The 24528-nt window shown below is 34.7% G+C and overlaps 1 protein-coding gene across 4 annotated transcripts in view; it reads right to left on the reverse strand.

The window, feature by feature from the left end:
- Asap (ArfGAP domain of ASAP) overlaps positions 1-24528 on the reverse strand; it is a 289381-nt gene that overhangs the window by 34267 nt on the left and 230586 nt on the right. For 2 of the 4 annotated variants that reach the window (XM_067094340.1, XM_067094337.1), the window contains exons 14-17: positions 12529-12676; positions 8395-8691; positions 8061-8171; positions 7664-7877 (exon numbers count right to left, since the gene is read on the reverse strand). In XM_067094340.1, coding sequence (XP_066950441.1) covers positions 7664-7877; positions 8061-8171; positions 8395-8691; positions 12529-12676 — 770 coding nt within the window. The remainder of the gene's footprint in view (positions 1-7663; positions 7878-8060; positions 8172-8394; positions 8692-12528; positions 12677-24528) is intronic. The other 2 variants (XM_067094341.1, XM_067094338.1) reach the window with 1 other exon arrangement.

Consider the following 24528-nt stretch of genomic DNA (forward strand, 5'->3'; position numbering starts at 1 on the left):
AGGGAAAGAAGAAAGACAAAACTAACTACTTCTACCACCAAGATGGTGAGTACTACTACACGAGAACAGTTAAACAAACAGAAGAGGCACTGGCAGGAAAAAAGTGACACAGATTAAAGTAAGTAGTTGTGCGAGACCAGCTGATGGCTCTCTGAAAGAATACTGTAATTTTAAAAGTTAGGAGAGAGAAGTCTCCTTTATCAGCAGAGACTGAAGTTCAGAATTTTGCAGAAAATGTTACTCTTGTGTACATAAAAATATACAAGTCCATAAAAAAGACTGGGAAAAAGATGAGATACTGTATAACGATCTAAGCACCAGTAGAGTAAGTATGTAGAAATGAGACCAACCCTGACCTCAAAAGGCTTTGTTAATCCTTAATGGACAGGAATCCTCACGAGTATTTATAACAGGTTTTGGGTGATGGACGGGAATCCTCATATGAGTATTAATATTACATGCCATACGATTTGGATGTATCGAGCGGGACAGAGTTTCCATCACTTCAATGGCAACTTTAGACTCAGCTCAGCTCAGAAAGTGGGTGTCTCAGGAAGATTAGTATTGTTCTTGACTTGATGTTTTTTTATTTATTTGCTCATAAATATACCCAGGGATTGCTGTTGGTTTAAGTTCTTATCTTTTATGATATAATGTCAGTTATAATGGTAATTTTGCAGAGAAAAGTGCAAAAAAATATTAGAAAAAACATGTATACCTCCAAAAAAGTCACTGGATCTCCCAGTCTCAATACTGTAAATTTATGTAAATATTTTACAACAAATATACTCAGATTTTGTTGCTGATTTTAGTTCTTATCTGCTATGCTATTGTGTGAGTTGTAATTATAATTTTACAAAATAAAATAAGATTAGAAAAAATACATGTATAGCTTGGTAAAAATTTACGAGTGTTTTGTAAAAAAAAAAAAAAGGCCTCACACAAGGTTGTAAATACAGTAGTCACTTTCAAGTTCCCGTGGAAGGTAGGGAAAATTTTTTCAATTTTTTTTCTTACACCTTGTGCATTTGCATATCTTTCACTTTCCACTGATTGTTTTTTTTCTTAAATCGGCCAACCTTAAAGTTTGCCCAGTCTGGGGTGTGCGTGATATATAATTAGCCCGCCCCTTAAGGGTTAATGAGGAGAACTGTTCCAGTGTCAGAAAGGTAGGCATCTAAGACTTACCTCAGAGTAAAACCTATCCCAACATGTAAATCAAGTAATTTCCACGTTATCAGGACAATAAAAAATATGAAATGCAGCAAATGCAAACCTAACATTAGCACTTCTGCAATTCTCTGGACAGCATAAATCCCATACTCATAAAATTATAGCAAAACCATTAGAATGGAGCCTGGCTCTCCTTGATAACAGTTGGTAGTTCATGAATGATAACCAGTAATTATACTTTTACTTTTGATTCATTTGGGGATTTTGCTAATCACTTGAGGGAGTAGGCAACTTTAGGATAATTTTTTTTTATCAATTATTTGTCATCAACCAAATTTTCACAGAATTTGTATATGTATAATGACCAATTTCAGAGAATTTGTATTCTGACCATTTACTCTGAAAGTTTCACCTGATTCAACCTCCAATTTTATTTTATATATTTCTATAAAAAATTACTCGGTTTTCAAAATACAGTAGCTTTCAAATTTCCCGGTCAATTAAAATTTTTCAATTATTTTAAACAGCATCTGTTTTTAAAAAATTACCTAACACCTTAACAAGATTATAAAAAATAATCATGAAGAATTCAAAAATGATTTAAATAAAAGTTACAAAATATTAAAATTTTACTTTCTTAAAAAATCCCCAAAATTAAATATTTTATTTGGGGAGGGCATGAAATTATAATAATTAAGATCTCATCAAGGATTCCCATTCCTTATGAATTCTGAAAACTGATTAACAAACAAGAAAGCCCACAGATTTTAAGTACAGAGAACATTTGTTTTGAGAAAACAGCTGAAAATGTATGCTTGTGTATGTATGCAGTAACACTTGGTTAACTTCCCAGTCTTGGATATGGAATGGTACCTAGTCCTGTGTCCTTGGATCTTATCATGAGATATCATCCCATTCCTTTTTATTTGTTTAAAATTACTATCTGGTCAGAACTGGGGGCAGGTGCACTAGCAAACTAGCAAGAATGGTATTGGACAGTGGACAAATTGTACATGTGGTAATTCAGCTGGTGTAGGGGCAACACATGGTATTGTATTTATTCCTCCGCTGTGTAGCTCACATAAATTTCATTCACATGATCAGCTGCCCATGATTAAAATTCACTGCTCTCTTTGGCCTCTTCGAAAACGTTACATTAGCAAAATGAAATACTATAACGAAGCAAGCTTAATGTTTGTCACTGCATATGATGTATACATATATCATGAGATTTTTGGAAGTTACTGCAGCCCGAGCACAACAGAACCAATTCTAATTGATGTTGAATGAGGATTGTGCGTGAAAGTGACTTAATCACAAAAAAAAACACACAGAAAAGCTAATTTTTAATAATTTGAGAGTAAAAATACAAATTTGAATATATGCCATGCAATGTATAATAATACTTAATAAACAGAATGGGCAAAAGATGAAAATGTCATATTTCTTAGGAGAACTCAATACAGCAATATATTATCACTGCCAATCTAGTTAAAACCTGAGTGAAAACCAATTAAAAAAGAAGAATGAATTTAATAAACAAGAGTAAAATTCTCAGACAAAAAAATAATGAAAATTGAATGCCAGTACTAGCCTAAGTATGAATGCATAGCTCACCATTGTGGACCTTTAATACCATGTATGATGGTGCTGGAAATTGAAACCTGCAGTTCCATCAGTCACACACAATGGTGACTACAATCTTCCCTCTCATTCAAAGAGGGATTGTAATGTCCAGATAATTTGTTGACCACAAATATGGGCTAATTATGAGTATTAGGTTTGCTGTGAAACAAATATGTATTCAAATTAATATTCGTACGAATATCCTTTTTTTTTTTTACAGACCATAATTCAGACACACTGTATTCATAACCGAGGTCTGTTCTTCATATTACATTAATATACAGAAAAGTTTGTCCATGAAGCAGCAAACCAAGTTAATTTTTCAAGAACCTTATCCATTTACAGTATCACAGATCTTCCAATCACTTCAGCTTTCTAAAAGTCCTAAATTAATGAAAACCACCTAATAAGAAATAGTCAGTTATTGTGCAAATAAAAGAACCAGGTGTGATGTCATCCTTCAAAGAACAAAATTCCCAATTAATTATTGTATATAATTTAATCATACCACCAAACTTAAAAGCCTTAAATAGCGGGATATTATAATATGCATGTAAGGATACTATAACTAAGAATGTTAACAAATGAATAAAACAAATGCCATAAAATAAACATAAAATTCACAACTTTTATAAGTATTAAAACTAGGATGATGGGCTACCTCTATCCTTGGCACAACATTGAGGACACAAATTACTAAGTGGGAGCTTGTACTTCCTGAACATTCTCCCATAAAAATCAAGTGCGATTAGGATTTTGATTTATACGAGTATGACACTGAGTCAGATGTATACTCCAATAAAACAACTGGGTTAGCATATACATACACCTTAAATTTAAGCTTACAGTATATGTTAGAAAAACATCCTACAAGAACTAAGGTTAACAACTTCAGATTTTCACTATAAACAAAACTAAGTTATGTAAGTCCCATAAGAAACTGTCAGACAGAAGCTTTTAATAGCTTTACATACCCATTCTGTGTTACCCTACATAACAATTTTGAACTCTAAGCTCTCAAAACCATCATATGGTTAATATTCACCCATGCATATTTACAAAACTATGGTTACACTGCATGATGATTGGATAAATCCATGCTTATTTCTAAAACTAATCAAAATGCATGTTAAGCTTAAAACTTTACATTAAAAAGAAATTTATCTTTCATTCTAATTTCCCTCAACTCCTAATGCTGAGGGAAATCAGGCATCCATACTTACCAAACAGAAGGAACACTGAGTTTATGAAAAACATTCAAGAGAAACAGTTTTCATAACAACTAGACACTTGAGAGGCAAAAAAAAAAAAACATGCAGAAATGGAATCTAGCCAGCCAATTTAATTCCTTCATATTTTGTGTCTTCTTCCCTCTTATTTCTTACTTTTATATTTAAGGCAACAGCAAAGTACTGATGACAATTTCCCTGAGTCCATGAAAACAGCAATCAGAACCAGATAAGTTATCTTGACACAAATATTCCTAAGAACATTTTATAGTATACAGACATTTATCAAAGCCAACAGGATGACTACCGAATGTGTCAAGCCTAGGCCTAAATTAAGGGATTAGGAGGTAATATACCTGTCTCTTTAATGAGAAAAGATTGCAGTAATTGACAAAAAATACAGAGCTTGAAAATTACAAAACTTGGAGGACAAAGAGATTATTTTTGAATTGGAAACCAGACAATCACTGTTATCAACATAGTATCTGTAGGAATCTGTACCTGGAAAAGTGTTGAGCAGCTGTCTCCCTAAATGGAACTAAAAACTACCTTATCAATGACTACAAGAAAAGCTTCAACCCATTCGCAAAAAGGAGAGGTGAGCATGAGGTAAACATGAGTTCACTGAAATCCTTGCTCTACCTATAGTGTGTGTGACCTTCTTCCCACCACTCCCTTGCCACAGGTGCTCTTCTTTTTTGTTTTACAAACCAGGAAGGCCTTAAAATGATGCAAAACTTTTCCTTCCACACTGAAGAGCACAATGCATGAATCACAATCATGGAGAGACACTGTATAAACATTTGCCATCAAAACAATTAATGGAAGGTTATTAGTTTAAAATTCCCCATGATACCATACAAGCATGATCAAAATGGTAATTTTACATGAAAGGGAATGCCAGTGACAAATAAGCTGAACATGGTAAACACCAAAAACATTAAATGTACAAATGACCAAACCATTGCCATCTATTATCTAAACTTATAACACCTGTTTATTGATACAGAACAACAATCTTACCAGTAGGGCCCAGCCACGAGTCTCAAAAGTTTGTATTCACAACTATACAGAATCTCCATGTTCTTTGTAAATGCCATCACCAATCCCCTGGTGCAGAAGCACAAGTTGTTCGATGATACCTTTTTTACCAGCAGCCTATTAATCTCTTTCCTGCTTAACAGTTCAGTCTCACAGTCAGCATAAACAAAATGGTAAACAAATGCCAGCACTCTAGCTAATGAAAAACGTGGTGAATATAGTGAACAAATTATGACTTTATAAAGACAAATCAACCACAGCGATGAGAAGGGTGCTGTCCATTGCAGCACTCAGGAAAAAGTTAAATGCCACTCAGGAAGAGAAATGGTCTGTCCTGTATAAAGCAAACTTAATCACCAGTGGTATATTGTAAACAATATTCTGTAATTTTAAACTGTAATTATTTTCACTTTCTGAGATAAGTGAGGAAAACCATTCACAAAGCAACAGTTTGTACTTCACCAGAACGCGGACCATGCAACAGGTTCTGGGATGTTACTGGAATGGAAACAATGCTGTGGACCCCCCGTTCATCAGTATATAATTAAAAAACTGTAATACTGGATACCAAAATATATTCAGTATCTAATTACAATGTTTTCCAGATAAGTGACTACCAAAGAGAGCACTATGATTTTAAGAAAGAAACCACTTGGAGATATTTGTTCCCATTTTCAACTCGACACTTTTCTTTAAAATAAAAATATAAATCAATACAGAATTTGTTCATTATACCATTTTAAGTTGAGCTCACTCAAGTAAATATGCCACTTCCCTTTTTATGTTAATATGTGAATTTATATACAAGCCCATAATACCAATGAGGATGGAAAACAAAAACTTCGGGTTACTTCCAGATGAAAATCTATTCTGCCCTAACACATTAGACATACTGTACCATATTTGCTGACATACAGGAAGCACTTTTTTTTTCCCAAAGGACATTCAAGGAAATTCACGGTGAACTAAATACCGTACTGTAAAGTGAAAGTTAAGTGTAAAATTTAGCCTACAGGTTATGAACAAATGGTTTATGTGATGAGTTTCAAATCCCATGACTACATATATGAGCCATGTACACTAATAAAATATAACACTTTGTACATGTAAAATAAAGAAAATATTTCAATTTGTACACCATTATGTTCTATTTACCATTACAAAAAAAATACAAAAATTAAACATAAGCCAATAAAAATAAAATCAAATCCAATAAGTTTTGTCTATCGCAGAAATGTGTTCTTACCGTACATAGCAGTAATTATTATCCAAGATAACAATACATACCAGTTGTCTTTTCCTTATGAAAATGTCTGATCATAAGGGTTTTTTATAAATCACCTATGTATCTTCAACAATTACTAACTGTATTTGTTATGCATCAGTCATTATGATGTCATTAGTTGCCAATATATATCTAATTACAAGCCAGTCATCTTTTCGTCTTACAAATGTCCAATCATAAGGTTTTTATATGCTAACAATGTAACAAACAACTACCCTCATGAGTTGCAAACATTATTAAAATGTTGCATTTCATTAGCTTTCATCAGCTTCTCCCATTAATCTCTGCCACTCACCAGCCTGCATTTACCAAAATCAACAACAATGAAGATCCATACCCTACAGTGAAGTGTACATGTCCTACAACTGTACTGCATATTTTACTGTCTTTGTATCAATGCTGTAAAATGCTTTAAGTAAGCTTAATATTATAGTACCAGTAATATATGAGGGGAGAGAGAGCTTGTGGGCTAAAAGACATTTGGTTAGCTGTGACTGCAAGTTCGAGTAGCCTAGTCTATGTGCTTTAGGTGATTTAGTGATGGATGAGATACTGTTGTAAAAATTAGGAGAGAGAGAGAGAGAGAGAGAGAGAGAGAGAGAGAGAGAGAGAGAGAGAGAGAGAGAGAGAGAGAGAGAGAGAGAGAGAGAGAGAGAGAGAGAGAGAGAGAGAGAGAGAGAGTGTGTGTGTGTGTGTGTGTGTGTGTGTGTGTGTGTGTGTGTGTGTGTGTGTGTGTGTGTGTGTGTTTGTACAAGTAACTGGTTGCTGAGTTGCCAGAGAGCATTACAGCACTTTCATTCAGAATCCCTGTAATTTTAGTGTTTCCGCTGCAGTAATATTTCAAATGCTAGCATGCAATGAGCTTCACAATATCCTATAATGAAGAGGATTGTAAAGATCAAAGAAAAAAGGTGTGGGATATTTACTATTTCCAGAATATGCTTCCCCAAAATTTAAATGTATATGTTGGTGCACGTTATATGTCAGCAAATACGGTAATCACCACTTAATGGATAATCCCAAAATGTTCAAAAAATCATTAAATTAAAGGATGCGACCATGGCTTCCCGGAACTTTGCTGTATAAAACATCACAAGTTTATTCACATGCAAAATGAACTTCAAAACCTCTGTACAATTAAAATTTATTATCAACAATTGGCCATAAGATTTCAACATACACCAAAAGAAATCTACTCTGATAAGTAAACTAGTATCAATGCCACACAACACATTTCCCTTTGTCCCTAAAAAGACACACAAGACACTCCTGTACATGATGTATGTATGAGAATATTTTAAATACTTACATATGGGTTTACTAGACACTGGTGGTGGAGGAGGCTGATTTCTGGGCCATCTAGAAGTTGAACTACGATGCTCACTACTTCGATATTCTCCTACACTTCTTTGATCACTGTATGTTCTATGTTCAGCACTTCGTTGACATATGGGAGAGCTTGAACCCGGCAAACTCACAGGTCTACTTCTACTTCTCTTTTCAGGGGTGGACACGCCATTCTGCTAAAATTGTTAAATAAGGTAAAAAGAAAGTTCAAGGCCTGTACTGAACTTCAACACATGAAAATCATACTGTTATATATATCTATGCACTACCTGTTTTTAAGAGAAATAAAAAACAACAATGTTTCAAGGAAAACTGGTAAAATAAATTATGAAAATATTGAAAATACAGTAGTAGACTACCTTGAAGTTTTCATCATCATCTGATACATCTGTTAAATTGTCATCAGACAAATTCCACTCGTACTCCACATTTTCAAACATAGACTTCTTCTGTTGCAATGCCTGATTGAGCTGAAATGCAGAAAGAAAATATGTTAAAATAATATGTCAATAATTTTCTAGATAAACAATTATTTAGTTTACATAAAAGATTCTAATGAAGCAACATAATGCTCTAGTGAAACATTTTTCTGTAAAGACTGTTTCTAGCATAGATTAATTTAGGAGTGCAACTTCTACATAACAGATACTACAGCTTTTTTCTAAAAATATGAAAAATGAGCAAAACACATACCATATCTTCCATTAGCCCGCAATTACGCTCACTAGCAATATCCATAGGATTCTTGCCATTGTTATTTTCTATACTGGGGTTAGCACCCACTCTTAACAATAATCGCATACATTCTGGTTTATTTGAGATGACGCAGTAGTGTAATGGAGTGTTTCCTTCCTTTGTCTGACGATCAAGAGAATGACTGTTCTGAACCAAAAAATCTACTAAGGGAAGGGATGCTCCATTTTCCTGGTATATAGCAACATGAAGAGCACATTCTCCTAATGAATTCAATGGTAATCCTAAGTCCCCTCCCTGCAAAGTAAAATTAAAATTTAGTTCATATACAATATCCAGGCTTCCAGTATCATAAATATCATCCAAGCATATCACACATAAAATACAATTTAAAAAACTGTCAATAATTTTGTTGGTTAACCATTTTTTTTTTAATTTGGTTAACCATTTTTTTAATATGTATACCTTAATACATAAGCATAATTTACCAACACCATCAAGTATGTATATGTACAATTAATTTTCCCCACATTCCTTTTAAGGTCATTCCACCTGAACACTTCCTATCTATGCCTATACATGACTTGTGAATCATACTCAAACAATAACAATGTCTCCTCATCCCCCCTCCCCTTTTCAACCCATTTTCCTCGTTGTCCTTCTCCAATGCATTAACAGAAAAGAGAGAGAGAGAGAGTGAATGGCATAAATGCAAACAGTCATGTGTATTAAAATAAGGAAGGTAAATACCAAATGCAAAAAAACAATTGGTATATAAGAATGATAAACTACTAAGATGGAAATAAAGTAATAGAATTTATATGGAAAATATAAAAGCACTCAAAAATCTTTCAAATACTAGAAGGCATACAAGGTAAGTCCCTACATGAAAAGAATATGTATTAGCTTTCTATATGTATAAAAACATATGAAATACTACTCAATAAATACAATGAATATGATAGTTAATAATATGGTTTTAGTTACATTTAACCATGTTTGCTAATTATACAGTACTATGTTTTGCTGGTAATCTGGGTATAGTAAATATTTACCCAGTGCATGTTACGCTGGCCACTCGGTACCAAGAGGCTGTGTATTATGGGTAACAGTTAAAAGATTAAATAATAAAAAGAAGTACCAACATACTACGGTATATTTTTTAAGAAAACATAATGACAGTCAGTTTTTCAACTTGGTGATGAAATATTGAACTAATAAACTAATGCTATATTTTTATCATCAATATAAAAGTTAAACTATACCAATGAAGTAGGAGCATCTTTTTAATGCCACGTTTAATTCTTCACAACCCCTCACTAATGGAAGCCCATATGTGGTCTCTGAATGCCTTGAGACACTGAACTTTTATTTAACAGAGAAAAGATACAGAGAGATCACAAGTTACACAGTGTACGTAACCATCTACAGTCTAAGGCACCTAACAGCGTTAACAGCCTTGCAGAATTCACTGTCTCCTCTAACTCATTCTTTTCCTGTCTTTTACTCCACCACTTTCATTTCTCAGTCATAAAAATTGCAATTTCTATACCTTAGCAAGTAGTTATGCATCAGCTGCTTATCTTCTGGATCACTGGCATCATGATTAAAAAGAAATAATTTTAAATAATAACACCTTCATTTGCTGTTTTTATTATTATTATTTGATATTTAAAACCTTTACTTGAGGAGTGGTAACTATTCTTCTTGTCTAATTTCCTGATTTACCATTAATTCTATCTCTATAGTCTTAATTTGTAAACTGAAGTACAGTAGTATTATCACTGAACTGTCCTAGTTCCATGTTTTGTGGCAAAATATTTCAATACCAGTAACTGCTTACACACAAAATGTTGTTCTCATTATTCGCTTCTGAAATGGGGGAGGGGTGGGACCTTATATGTCTGTGATTCAAAGATCAATATGTAAATATAAAATCTGCAAATTAAATATAATGGTAATGCATAAATAAGTCAGTATATATTATTATAATATGTGAATATTCTGTAAAAGCAATATGTGTTCTGTATTTTTTATATGATTTTTCCTTCAGATATCTCATGTGCTGTGAAATATAGCGAGGTGATTTTGTAATATGTATGCTTTTGTACAATGCTTGTATATGTTTTCTTTTGTGATCGTCATATATGGACTGAAATAACATTAATAATGTTTGTGGGAGTCTCAGAATCTACAAAGGGTTGGTGTTTTGTGTTTGCACAACTGTGTGTACTCAGGCGGGCCACAAAGGAAATGGGTATGCAAGGGAGAGCACTCATATAAGACGGATGACAGGTTGATAGCGGAGACTCGTTCAGAGACCTATGTTTGTTTGAACTAGTGTCCAGCCAGGAAGTTAGCTGTCAATCATTCAGATAAGGGGCAAAACATATATTGCTTTCTGAACCAAAGAATAAACCCAAGAATAGGCTGTTTATTCTATAGAAGAAGTAATTCTCTATTCTGTTTATTCTAGTGTAGAGAGAGGAACTCGGTTTATTCTAAGATTCTGTCAGTGTAACCTCTTTCTTTAAATGACTAACTGGTAGCCCAGGTTTGGAGTCATAACAGGCATTGGTGAACCAAAAGTAGTTAGTTAGAATAGGGAGCTGGTAGGATAAGGTGGCAATCTCTCTCTCTCTCTCTCTCTCTCTCTCTCTCTCTCTCTCTCTCTCTCTCTCTCTCTCTCTCTCTCTCTCTCTCTCTCTCTCTCAACCCATCCTTATATAGAAGGGTATAAAGTTATGCTCACTATCCCACAATACACATAAGTTTTAAAATGCATTATACAGGCATTGTAAAGTGTATTTACTGAGGAATAAGGAATTGTGTAATGGAGTAGCGAGAGGTGTAAGGTAATGCGTTATTTGCTTGTTTTTTACCATGGTAAAAACTGGAGTGGTTTTGGTAAAAAGTTAATTTAAGAGGTGAATAGGATCTTTTAAAAAGTGGATGTAATCTTTTTGAGAGATAGATATAATCTTTAAACAGACTTTGTCTTAGTGAAATTTCTGTTGGCATATTTTCTGCTGCATATTAATTTTTAATATGTCCTTGTTTTCATATTATTCTTATGTGCTCATGTGTTTATAATTTCACAGTGTTACCCAAAATTATGTGTTGATACTTTAACATTGAGTACTTGTGCTGTTTGCCATTTCTTGGTATTTCTTTTTCAAATTTGGAATTAATCTTAATAGTTTGAATTTTTCTCAGTTAACTTAATTTCTTGATAAATTAAAGTTTTGTGAATTAAATTTGTTTAAGAATTAATTAAATCTTACATTGTTAACAAGTAATAGTAAATCTTTTTGAGCTTGTGAACTCTAATTATAAATTTTGAACTTAGAAATAAATTTGTTTGTTTAAAGTTTTAAAAGCACAGTGTTTCATTTTGACCACCAGTGATTAGCGATATTTGTGTGTGTACAAGATAAGTGATATACCTGTAATGTTCTCCTTTGATTTTATCGAAGTGAATTAGAACCAGGGAAACATTTATAATGTTTGATGGAGTGATGCCCTTTTTCCCCTAATTTATTTGTTTATTAACAGTTGTTACCTCACCCATAACTTGATAAACTTAAGTTGATTTTTCGAAGTGTTAAGGAAGTTTTAAGGGATCACTGTTACCTTTAGAGTGTTCAGTCATAATATTATTGTTATGAGGTTTCAGGTATCTTGCTGAAGTGAGGTAAATTTTTGGTTTTAATATTTGTGTAATAACCAGGTACTTGATCACTTCATGACAATACACATTACATGAAGTCCCCCGACTTGAATCTAATGGGTGAAAACCTAAACTCATCATCAGTCAATGAAAGTCTGTATAAAACATATATATACATACATATGATAATGACTGAAATATGGCTGCTTTGCCAGACAGCCAAAAAATCTTTATGTCACACACAAGCAAGGAAGTAACAGCTTTTCAAACACGACAAAAAGCAAAAACTTAGCAAAGACATCCAATCATAAAAATCTTATGGTTTCTGTGCAAGTAAAGTTGTAAACAAATTAACGAACCATAAGAATAACATTGATAATGCAGAAGGTCAATAAATATAAACAATTCACTCAATCATTTTAGTCTGTTCTTATAGGATAATTAAATTATTTAAATGTACTTACCTGGAAATACACACGCAGAAGTCCATAAAGATCATTCTTATCAATAACTTCGCGGAGTTGAACTAATAAATCTTCAGGGGTGGCTGTCGTTGGCTGGACAAATGCACGACGAACATATTTTGATTGAATAAATTCCCTTCGTTCATCCCTGAAATTCATTCAAATATTTTTAAATATTTAAAAATTAAAGCCATGGGAAGCTATCTTGCTCCCTCTTAATATTCTCAAGGGAATCAAATTTCATAATCAAAATCTATTAGCAGAGTTGCTAAAATAAAATTTAAAATAAGAGACAAGTTCCTGACAGAATCATTTCCAAAAGATGTTGCTATTCAGTATTCCTGAATAAACACTTAGTTTTGAGCACAGTAACATGTATTATATTCTAAAGCTATAACATTCTCTATAATTTTCACACAAACTATTATTCCATGCCACTACAATAAGATGACAGCACTGTAAGAGGAAAAATATGCTCCTCACTAAAAAGCAATGCACATGCCTCTGAAAAAATAAGAAACTTCTATTTTACATTAAAAAATTTCATATTGAAGTTAGTTACTTTCAATACTGTCTTGGTAAACAAAGTTAGCGCTTTGCAGTGCTTCAAAAGCATAAAAACTCACATGATTACAATAAAATTAAAATATTAAATAATCTGTGTAAGGTGTTTGGTATTTTCATACACATGAAATCTATAATACTCCACTCATGAAAAAATATATTTTGCTTCAAGTACATAAATAAAAGTTGCCAATATAAACTGAAAAAATGTTTAGTCTGTTCCCGTCACCCTGAATACTAATATCATTAATTTCTTACTAACATTTCCATTCATGTGATATGAATGCAAAAGGAAATAACTTAAAAGATGGCCTTGAACTTATCATTAACACAATTTCAAAACTGAACAACACAAAAGTTTTAAATGAATAGGTAAGTAAATATTATCTTCACAGTGAATACAATACTTTACATAATTCAAATCACTTAAAATTTCCATGACCCAGTTATGTTATTAGAACCATTTATTTTTTCACTGAAAGACTATTTTATCACCCTGCAGTCTCATATGACAACAGTTCAATTTTAGTCGTCTTATCTGTATTTGATTAAACAATTAAATAACTGTTCTCAGTCAATCATTTTTATCATTAATATAACATCAAATTTTCCACTGGTTAAATCCAACACAAAAGGGAAATTGTTTCTTTTGCAAATGGTAAAAACCAAAAAAAGTAAGACAAATATAAAACAAATAAAAAAAAAGTTAAAAAAAATTGTGTGGTATTCCAGAATATACTGTAGTTGTTTAGTCCACTCCAGACTTAAGAACTAGGAAACAGTGAATTTATGCAACTGGGCATAATTATATTCTGGAGAAAACAATTTCACCCAGATCCCGTATCTACAGGCAATCTCAAAATGTTGAGCAACTGATAAAATAACCACCATGAATGCATGAATGAATGAATCCTGAAATTTAGGCTATAAAGTTAAGCACTAGGACACTTTCAGCCATTCAGTGCTAGAAAATAGCCATCATGCAAATCATAACAGAAAGGATCATGCAGTCACCCCTAGTGTGACTAAAGGCCTGTCCACACTAGGAAACATTGTTTGGAAACAAAGTTTGCAAATTGTCTGCAAACACTTTTTACCGTATATTTGTTTCCCATCCAGAATGGAAAACATTTAGTGTTTGTGTGTTTATGTGTATATACACTTGTACTGTATATTGTATGTATATGGGAAATCTAAAGAATTCACAACCATAATAAAACCAGCTTGATTAAGATTAGGAATGAAAATTTATGGGAACTGTTATGTGCAGATGATCTGGTGATTACAGCAAAGATTGAAGAAAAATTGCAGAGATGAGTATGAGAGGGGCAGGAATCACTTGAATTGGATGCTATAAAGGTAAATGTGGTTACAACTCAGGCTTTGGTGTCCCACAAACTGGGAGGGGACTGGTTATTAATAGAAGATAGAAGAGACCTTGGTTTAATAACAGGTCATTTTAAATACTTAGGATTCACTGTAAATCAGGAGGGAAGTGTGGACTTGAGGTTGAAAGTAGGAAAAAGCACTTGAGGGAAGTGGCAGGGATAGTGTATGATTAAAGCATGCTAAGTACACTGAAAATAAGAATCTATTTATACGGTAATCAAGGCTGGTGATGATGTATGGTTCAGAAACATGAGCATTAAGAAGGAAGGAAGAACAGAAGCTAGCACAAACAGAAATTAGGATGCTGAGGTGAATATTGGGGATCTCGCTATGTGAGAGGCTGGAAAATGAAAAAATTAGAAGTGCTGGGATGGTAAAGATTACTGATATGATAAGAATTGAGACTGACATGGTATGGGCATGAGGTAAGGATGAGTGAGGAGGAAGGAGTGGAGAGCGCTTGAGTGGAATCTGTTATGGGTAGGTCACAAAGGAGAAGATCGGTTCAGCAGGGGAAGATGCTTTTGATAAAAATGGCTGAAGAAGAAGCATCAAGACAACCAACCCCTTGCTTGGGGATGGTGATGGGAATGATGAAGATTAAGAGAACACAGGATATAAGATAAGGAGATTACAATTATGTACTAGCTGGTGCTCAAGACTTTTGAGATAAGAATCAAGGAAAGAGGCCTAGAGCAGGATACTCTATGTGGTTTCTACTTAGCACATTGTTTCAAGTTAATTGTCTCTTTTATCCTAGTATTATATTGACATCTAATATATTTGAGTATAAACTGGGTTTTCTTTCCAACTTCTATACTTTGTTTGGAAGGTTGAAGTCACTAGTAATAATGACTCATAGCTCTTTCACTTGATGATAGCTCCTTGCATAGTAAGTTAAAGTTGGCATCCCTGTTTTTAAAATATGTGTGCAAGAGTCTGTAAGTCTGTTGTATTCACTTACGTTAAATGGCATTTACCCTTCTACTAACCATTCCCCTATTTTCACCATATCTTCCTCTAACTGTTTTAATATTCTACCATTATTAAGCCAATGTATAACCATTTCTGTGCCATCAGTGAACTTTCATTTTTACTAGTCAGCCACATGTCAAGTCATTCCTGTAGATAATAATGAGCAAAGGATCAAATACTGCAATCTGAAACAAAACACTTGTGACATTTTACCAACAAGAGGATATTCCATTATAAGAACTTTTTATTTTCTATTGGTCAGCTAGTCTTCTATCCAATCTTCTACCTAAGTTATGAAATCTACACTTCTTACTTTCAACATTAATCTTTGATGTGGCACCTTGGCAGGTACTTTCTGGGAATCAAAAGAGTGTATATCTATTTTTCTGCTTTTATGCAAAATTCATGCTACATATATAGAATTAGATTACAGTACAATACTTGTTTCTAAATTGTTCGTTATGTTATCTGCTCTGATATATTCTAATGTCTCCTTAGACTGATCAGCCCTGTATTTATGCAGTTCATCTTTACAACCCTTCTTGAATACTGGTTTAATGTTTCACAGTTTCCAATCCTTCACAGATTTTGTCTGCTCCAATGAGCATTTGTGAATGTCACTGAGGTGAGAAGCTTCTTTGACTACTCTTGGGTAGAATCCATCTCAATCCTGGGATTTATTTTGGCTTAGTTTTATTTTTACTATTATTCTGTTATTTCTACTTTCTGTATGGCTGATTTCCTAGAAATCTTACTGGGACATTAGGAATATCGGAAGTGTTCCTCAGTAAAAACACCACCAAAGTACTCATCTAAGTCTAGCATACCTACATCACTACTAATAATACTACCATTTCTATCTTTTAAAGGCCTTGCTGTACTTGTCACTCATTTTCTACAGTTACTGTGCATAAAATTCTTTTGGCTTTGGCTCTAGATGCAATCTTATTTCCCTTTCTAATTCTGCCTTCCTAATTCATTTTTTCTACCTTCCTGCCCCTTGTGGGAGTCATTTCTGCCTCTTGTTATGGTTGTAACATTGATAACTTGTGTGCCTTCCATTTGTCCCTGTTTGATTCCTACTCGTGTTACTTTAATGTATACAGCATTCCTGAACTGGAATAAAGGTGGTTTTGAATGAAAGCTCTTTGCTCTACATCAGTTTTCCTAATTCAAGGTAATTTTCTAGTCTCCACAGCCCTCTCAAGTCTGCTTTTTAAGAATTTTACTCTGAGAATGTCTTTTTCTTCTTTTGAAAAGGTTGTTGATACTTCAAACCATGGGGGCCTTTTCTTCATTTTTCTCTAACATAAATAGTAATATCAAAATTACTACAATTGTTATTACTTATAAGTTTTTCTTTGTTTCTCTCTTACAGATCATTCTTTAACCCAGTTAGGTGGGTCTCCTCTTGTGATAGCAAAGCTACTGTTTATTTAACGTAACATCTATTTTCCTTTTCCCAGTTAGGTGGGTCCTCTCTTGAGATAACAATGCTATTGTTTATTTAATATCTATGATATTTTCCTTTTCCTCTTTAAAAACTTAGCTGCTTCTCTCCATTTTTAATACCTGGAACTCATTTTACCTTAATTTTTTATTGAAACAATTTCCTGTATTATTTTCATTAAAATTCCCCCATCATTTCTATACACCACCTATATTTTCTCTGGTCTCTGAGGTTACTTGCAATCATATGCACTGTTTGCACCACTAACCTATTACAAAGCTTCATCACTGTTTGCTGTATTGCTACAATCCCTACATTGCCTAGCTTTTTCTTTCTTGTTTTTCCTAAATTTACTTTCTTCTTGATTTTGCCCATCCCCTACCTTCTTCTCTAGTTTGCTTGTAAGATTCTTCTTTTTCTTTATCTTATTTACATTTTTTTTTTACTGACTTCCCTAACATCTCTATTTTCTCAGGCCACTCACAAGAGACATTCATTCTTACTTACACAATATACAGTATTACTAAGACATTGCTCCTTGAATTAAAACGTTTTCTGATCCTACATTTTTAATACAATGAACTTAGTTTCTCAGCTACTGGCATGATCACTAACACCAAAATGATAATATCATCCTTTAATAAGTGAGACCAATGTCAGGAAAGTCTACGCAAGTTGAATCACAGATGAGAGAGCTGTAAAATGATAAATGGGGAATGATTAGATCTGTAGAGGTTAGGAAGTTCTGGAAACAAATTTGGGCCCAACGACTTTCCAGCACGAAGCTGACTGAGAACCATACCAATTTAGATTATTTGGTTTGGTAAAACATCACAACACCAGCATAACTTTAGGTCTATACCTGTGGTAATCATGATGACTGCCATCCATGGAATGAGTTTGTGCGTAATTACAAAATAAATAAAAAAAAGGGTACAATTTCAGATACTCATAAAAAATGTTTAAGTTTAAGAAAACTGATTTTCATTACAGTATTCAGACTAATATAAAGGCTATAAGAAAATTATACCTTCATCCAAGTACAGTATGATACACTTTCAACCGATATAAAAATTGGAGTACAAGTGTATTCATAACTGGTAAGGCAATGTCATATTTTTTCTTTCAACCAGAAGAAACTGTTTGCAAGGAATAGTTATTCAGTCACTTGCCAGTAGATTGATGTGTCCTGTGCAACTTGAACACTGCTTTTCTGTTAAATACAGGAGGATGGCTTGTTTACAGGCATAAACGTGCAAACACCTTCCAAATCGTAATGTTTCTCTCAGAAAAAATTGTGGAAATAAATAATAGTCATTCACTGATCTGGAAAGTGATCAAAGGACTACAGAAATCACTCAAAAGACATACAGCAAGCCACCAGACTCCTTTGAAATGGGTATCTATTATTTCCTCGCTGCCCAACAACATGAGAAGAGTGGGGGTGCGACGTGAGATCAAGGTGACTGTACACTACCATGTGGGAAACACCCTCCCTCTCATGGATGGAGCACCCACATTACCTGTGGACCTATCACAGGGGACTGATGGACTCTCACCCTCCACTCCCTCCCCAGTGCCTCCAGTGGAAGATAGATTCTCGGTCTAGATTACCAGCCCTCTAGTCTTCCAACCCTATCTCTCTCCCCCCATCCCCCATGGTGGATGCTGATGATTATGATCCGATTGGCGGCTGGCAAACACAAGCCGGTAGATAAAAGAAAAGAACCTCTCGATTACCCAATGGACTGAACCTCAGCAACCATGAATCACCTCGCCCAAAACCTGAGAAGAGATGTCACACTTATTCATAATTTGAGCTCATCAGCAAAGCTAGACACCAAAGTAGAGAGAGCCAAGTTCTCACTGGCTCCGACCCTCTATCTTACATGGACTCCCATACAATATTAAGCAAGGTGGCTTATGATTACCTGCCTATTTCAACACCTTAATGTCTTAAGGGTGACAATTTTGGTCCTAATATAAAAGTCTCAAGATATAACCCAATTTGGGACCAGCTGTCCCCCCCCCAAAAAAAAAGGGTACTTTCCGACACTCCATGCAGCAGCATGGGCGCAGGCTCACCTACCACAAGTGCTAGCCAACTTCCCACCACAAGTGACTGTCCATCCCCGCCAGCCAACACTCAATCCACCCAAATGACCATCTCATTCATTTCCCAACTTTGTAAGTAACCATGGATAAATTAGATTTAATATCATGGCATATTTATGGCCTCAAGCAGAACATACCTCTCTTCAACACATTCTGCAAACTCAAAGGCATGCACTGCATTGAAAGAAATGCTCCTATGGCCACATAGCCTTGTCATCTGTGATTCTGTGCATGAAGACTTCCAAGCTTTCTTGACCTCATCGATGCAAGTTACATAGCCGGTTGCCCAAAAGGGGGCCTATCTTTCCCATGGCACAAATCTTTAGACAATACAGGCAGTCCCTGGTTAACAGCGGGCTCGGTTAACGGCGATCCAGTTTTACGGGGCTTGTCTAGCAACGAAAATTGGCTATTTCAGGCACCGAAAATTGCAGATTTCCACTTATTGGTGCCAATACATACCTAACAGAGGCGCCAATAACTGAAAATTGGCGCTTTTCGGCGGAGATAAGCCCTGAAAACCCCCGGAAATTGCCGATTTTCGGTTATCATCACACCCTCAGAACAGAACCCCTGCCGATAACCGGGGACTGCCTGTATAGTGAATGTGATGACATAAGAATAAGAGAGTGCTGGATTTTCAAGCAACAGCAGAGTACTCTAAGATCCTAATAATTAATGTTTATATGCCTGGGGAAAATAAAAACAATTTTGATCAATATTGCATGAATCTAGGTGAGTTACACAGCATTATTCACAGTTCTGCTGCTGATCATATCTGTATAGTTGGGGACCTTGATTCTCATCCCTAAAAACAATTTTATAACAAACTTACTTGCTTCTGTCAAAATCATGCTCTCAAAATAAGGAATGTAATGCTCCTCTCTCCCTCTCCCTATACCTAAGTACAAAATACAATGAACACAATTACAACCACTTGGCTAGATCACTGGATCATGTCTCCACACCTTCATATATCAACTGTGACCTACAACATTTGCTACAAGCTTGCAACAGGCTATGGTAACGTCCCCTTACAAGTGTCATTCAATATCCCATCCCTCCACACCATGAACCCCCTAACTGATTGCCTACTTGCTGTTCACTGGGACTTTAAAGACCACCAGAAAACCAGATCCTTTAGGATGACCCAAGAAAATAAGTTGCGGTCAGTGTTGAACCGGCAGACGCTATACTCTGCATTAACCCAAAATGTAGAAATTACCACCACAGGAGAGACCTGAAAGAATTCTATTCGAATATAATATCTACTCTTCTTGCCTCAGGCAGGGATATCTTTAGATTTCGTTGAGGCAACTCTCTTAATATACCTGGATGAAATGATGGTTAAATATCTGTACACACATTCACAAGAGAGATTTTGACTATGGAGGCAAAATGGTAGCCAGAGAGAAGGACACTTTGCATTGCTAATGAGACAGGTGACAGCATGGTTCAAACTCTCTCTGAAGCACTGCAGACTTAATGAAAAGCAACTAAGAGCAGATGCATGCCTAGAAAATTACAATCTGATGATTACCCTCATCTGTGGAGTGACATTCAATCACTAAATCCCACAACTAAGAAGCTATCACAATGATTAAGAGAAACTGTAAGCAACAAGGTCATCACAAGATTGTGGGGTGACCACTTCAATGCATCCGGAATTGCATAAATGATTAAGACTCACAAAGGGAAGTAGATAACCTCCTTACTGGTAACACTCAATTGCATTTCACTGATCATTTTACACCAGGTAACATTAGCAACTTAATATTCCTCTAAATTTCACTTCTTCATTAAAAACCTACAGGTGAACCATATGAGTCTTGAAATATGACTCGGTGGTCTCATGAAATTAATAATACCAAAGACTGCTAGCAGGTCTTTGAGAGACTAGATTGGTGACAGATGGTCAACCTCTCTTACTTGCACACCACCTCTCATGGCAGTAGGCACAGAGCCTCAGTACATATACTGTCACTTTGTTAAATTTGAGCATCAGGGTACAAATCCTGCCATCCATTGGATATAAGAAAAATTACCACACATTTTCCTCCACTTTGGTGATATTGTGTTGGACAACTTTTTTATATACCTGTATACATACCTTAATTCTTTCTATACAGGCATACAAATCACATTATTTTACAAATCTTTTATCAGGTGCTGACAGAGAACTTAGACCACTCAAGGGGAATTTAAGGCAAAATGTAACTAATTACTCCCCTAGTTTTTAACTCAAAGCGTTCACTCAACAAAACTGCAAAAAACATCAGCTTTGATTGAAGATACCCCACTATCGCAACACATTGAGCAAAATGTTGGATTAACTAATGTGTTACCTCTGGGGTACTAACAGGGGTTACCAAATGAATTGGTTATCTCTCAGGGAGAGCCAATATCTCACTTGCTGCAACTGTTAAGTGTTCTGTCCACTTATGCTATGACTGACATCTTGACCAACTACTACAAAACTTTTCACCAACTGGACCACTTTTAACACAGGATATGGATAAAGTCAGGTTCAAGAATAGACCTCTATTATCAAAATGAACCTTCTCACATCAAATTATATTTTACCTGCCCAGATTTTCATCTAAGCCCTTTTCCATTTCACTGCATAACTTCCAGAGTTAGTTTCAGGGCAGAACTGAGTTACACTTGACAATTGCTACTTGCTCCCTTGTAATTAGGTTAGGGTCTTGAATCAAAGTTACAATTAGCTTTCTTTATACAATGAAACCTAGAAATTCCATCTATGATGTCACTTTTTCCCCTTTTTTTACCTTGTCTTTTTCAGGCATCTTACAGCCATGCTACTTTCTTAGCACAAGCTAATTATATAATATTAAAACTCTAGACCCATGCCTAAGCAAGTGTATCAAAATCATTGCTTACAAACAATGCAGTGACACTTCTGTAAAGTGAGAGTTCATTGCCAGGCATCCTACTTTCAAAATGCAATGGTAAACACTAAAACTTCATTCTTGAGTGAGCAGTGGTAACCTCCCAAGATGACATTTGTCACAGTTAACGCTGTACCTATAAAATCACATGACTAGTTACCACTACTGCATCAAATCCAAATACACAGCACACCTATCAATGAGTAATTACATGAAGGCAAGTCACAACTATATTTTACAAACCCACAACTTGGAGTTATGTGACAGCAAAAATACAGTTATCTACTGTGAGAGCTGATGGATTCCTATTCTCATGTAGAGTTTACCTTCACTCCATAAGCATCTTGCTAGTATAGTCCAAATACTATTACTACTCCGGGTAAAATGAAAATGCATGGAAAATAGCTGTGCATAGTATGAGCAGTAGTGGATACAATTGTATAAGAGCAAAGTGGCCTGTATGGAAAATGTAAAATTTTACAAAATCATGATTTTTATAACACAAAATATGCTTTTCTATACAAACCCATTAATCATATACCATCTTACTTCTGTACATGGAAATCTCAGGCATAGCTTGAACCACTACATATCAAGAGGCCCCTACGACTCTTGTACAGATCCACAAACAATGCTTCACTTCATTCATTCTTTGGCAAGAACTGGACATGTCAACATTGTCATCAGCTTCATTAAGGAAGACTTGAAAACTCCAGGGCAGATACTGAGCCCTTCATTAAGAATTGGCTCTAAGCTTCTTAATATTATTCTTAAACTGATATAAAAGTTACTGTGTACAATAACATCATGGCTGATTTAATAACTCTCCACACTTTAATTATTTTCCATTGTTAATATTAGTAGCGTTATTCTCCTCCTCATAATTCTGTAGAGAATACATTCAGATGGAGACAGTACTAAACCTCATAATTTATATCAGAAGATGGCAGAAAATATCAAGAGCACAAAGAGAAATAATGAAGCCAGTGGTCTATCTAACATCCATAGCTCTTGACAACATGGAATGCATCCCATAAAATCCCTTAAAATCACCTACACTGTCAGTTAGCTAATATAATTCATCTAGAATGGTAAGACTCCACATTAAGAATGGAAGTCTGTGGTTGTAAGCATCAAGATGTAGAGTGTGTGACCCACATTAAAGTCAAAGTCATGAATATATCCCACTGAAAAATGTTTTCTTCACAGTTTTGTCTCAGAATGCTTACTACTAACTTCTGCCTAGATGTTAGAGAATGGTGAAACCAATATCAATTACAGTAATATACTCATTCAGTTCATGTTTATATTTTATATTTTAATTATATATTTTCATTTGAAATTACATTTACATTTTTACAAATATAAAACTTCAATGTTTTTAAAACTAATTTATTTACTTGTACTATTAATGAATTGGTATTTCAAGTTATCTGGAGTGACAGGATTTTGCTTCAGTTTTTATAATGCCAAGTACATGATCCTTCCGGGAATTAAAAGCAGATACTTCTCGACGAGAAAGGAGCTGTAAGTATTTGCATGCACTTCTTCTCAAGATACAGTAGTAAACTCCCATCTCTGATTTAACTTTACTCTCCCTCTCTTGCCCCTTCAAAGATAAAAAGCTGGGAAGACTGGATGTGGCAAGAAAGGCCAGGCAGTTCTATAAAGCTGTAATCCACTACTATGCACTATGTCCAAGTCAACATGTTTCACAATTTCCCTGCCTATTTTATATGTTTGGGGGGACTTATTCTGTATTTGTTTTGTATTCTTTATTAAATTTAATATTTTCTTTCTCTTTTCTTTTTTTTCATTGCTGTTGCTACCTTAACAAATTTATCTACATTACTACATCACAGCACTGCATAAAAATAATTTCCTGAATACAATTAGCTACCTATAAAAGATATTTCATCTATATCACCAGGCAATAACAATCCATTCTCACAAGTCTGGCCTTCCATATAAGGTAAATATATACAGTACTTTAAGGTGAGGCATTCACCTGTTCCCCTTCTATGGCAGCAAGTCATGTTAATCTGTCAAACTCTTAATCTTGAATCTTGGAAGAAACTCAACCCTTAAAAATTTGTGGAAATATGAAATTTTCCAAACAATTTTAATATTTCCTATTATATACAAGCCATAGTTTTATTTATGCCTTAATTACAGATAATGGTAACCGGAAATTAGGCAAGTATTGGAAAATAACATTCCAAAATAAACTGAGCATGTACCTTCCAAAAGGCAGTCATCCAATGAAAAACTATGGTCTGAGGATTATGAGAAAATTAAACTCTGTACACATTTAACTATGTTTATATGTAAGTACAACCAATAGCTTTAGATGTGCTGAAAAAGCATATAGAAGGGTACTGATTAAACAAGATGACCAAACATCAGTAAGAGGGTCTTGCACTGCAGAAGCCAATGAATGATCCTAAGGATGAATGTTACTTGAGGGTTAATAAGAGTATGAATTCAATAAAATTTTGAACATGTAAATGACATTTGCTTAAGTAATAGCACAACAGATTGCAGGGATAGAACTGCCACCTGTCTTTCATCTATGTGCTAGACAATGAAGATGTGTGA

The sequence above is a fragment of the Macrobrachium rosenbergii genome, chromosome 50 (assembly GCF_040412425.1).
Source record: "Macrobrachium rosenbergii isolate ZJJX-2024 chromosome 50, ASM4041242v1, whole genome shotgun sequence".
Lineage (NCBI taxonomy): Eukaryota > Metazoa > Arthropoda > Malacostraca > Decapoda > Palaemonidae > Macrobrachium > Macrobrachium rosenbergii.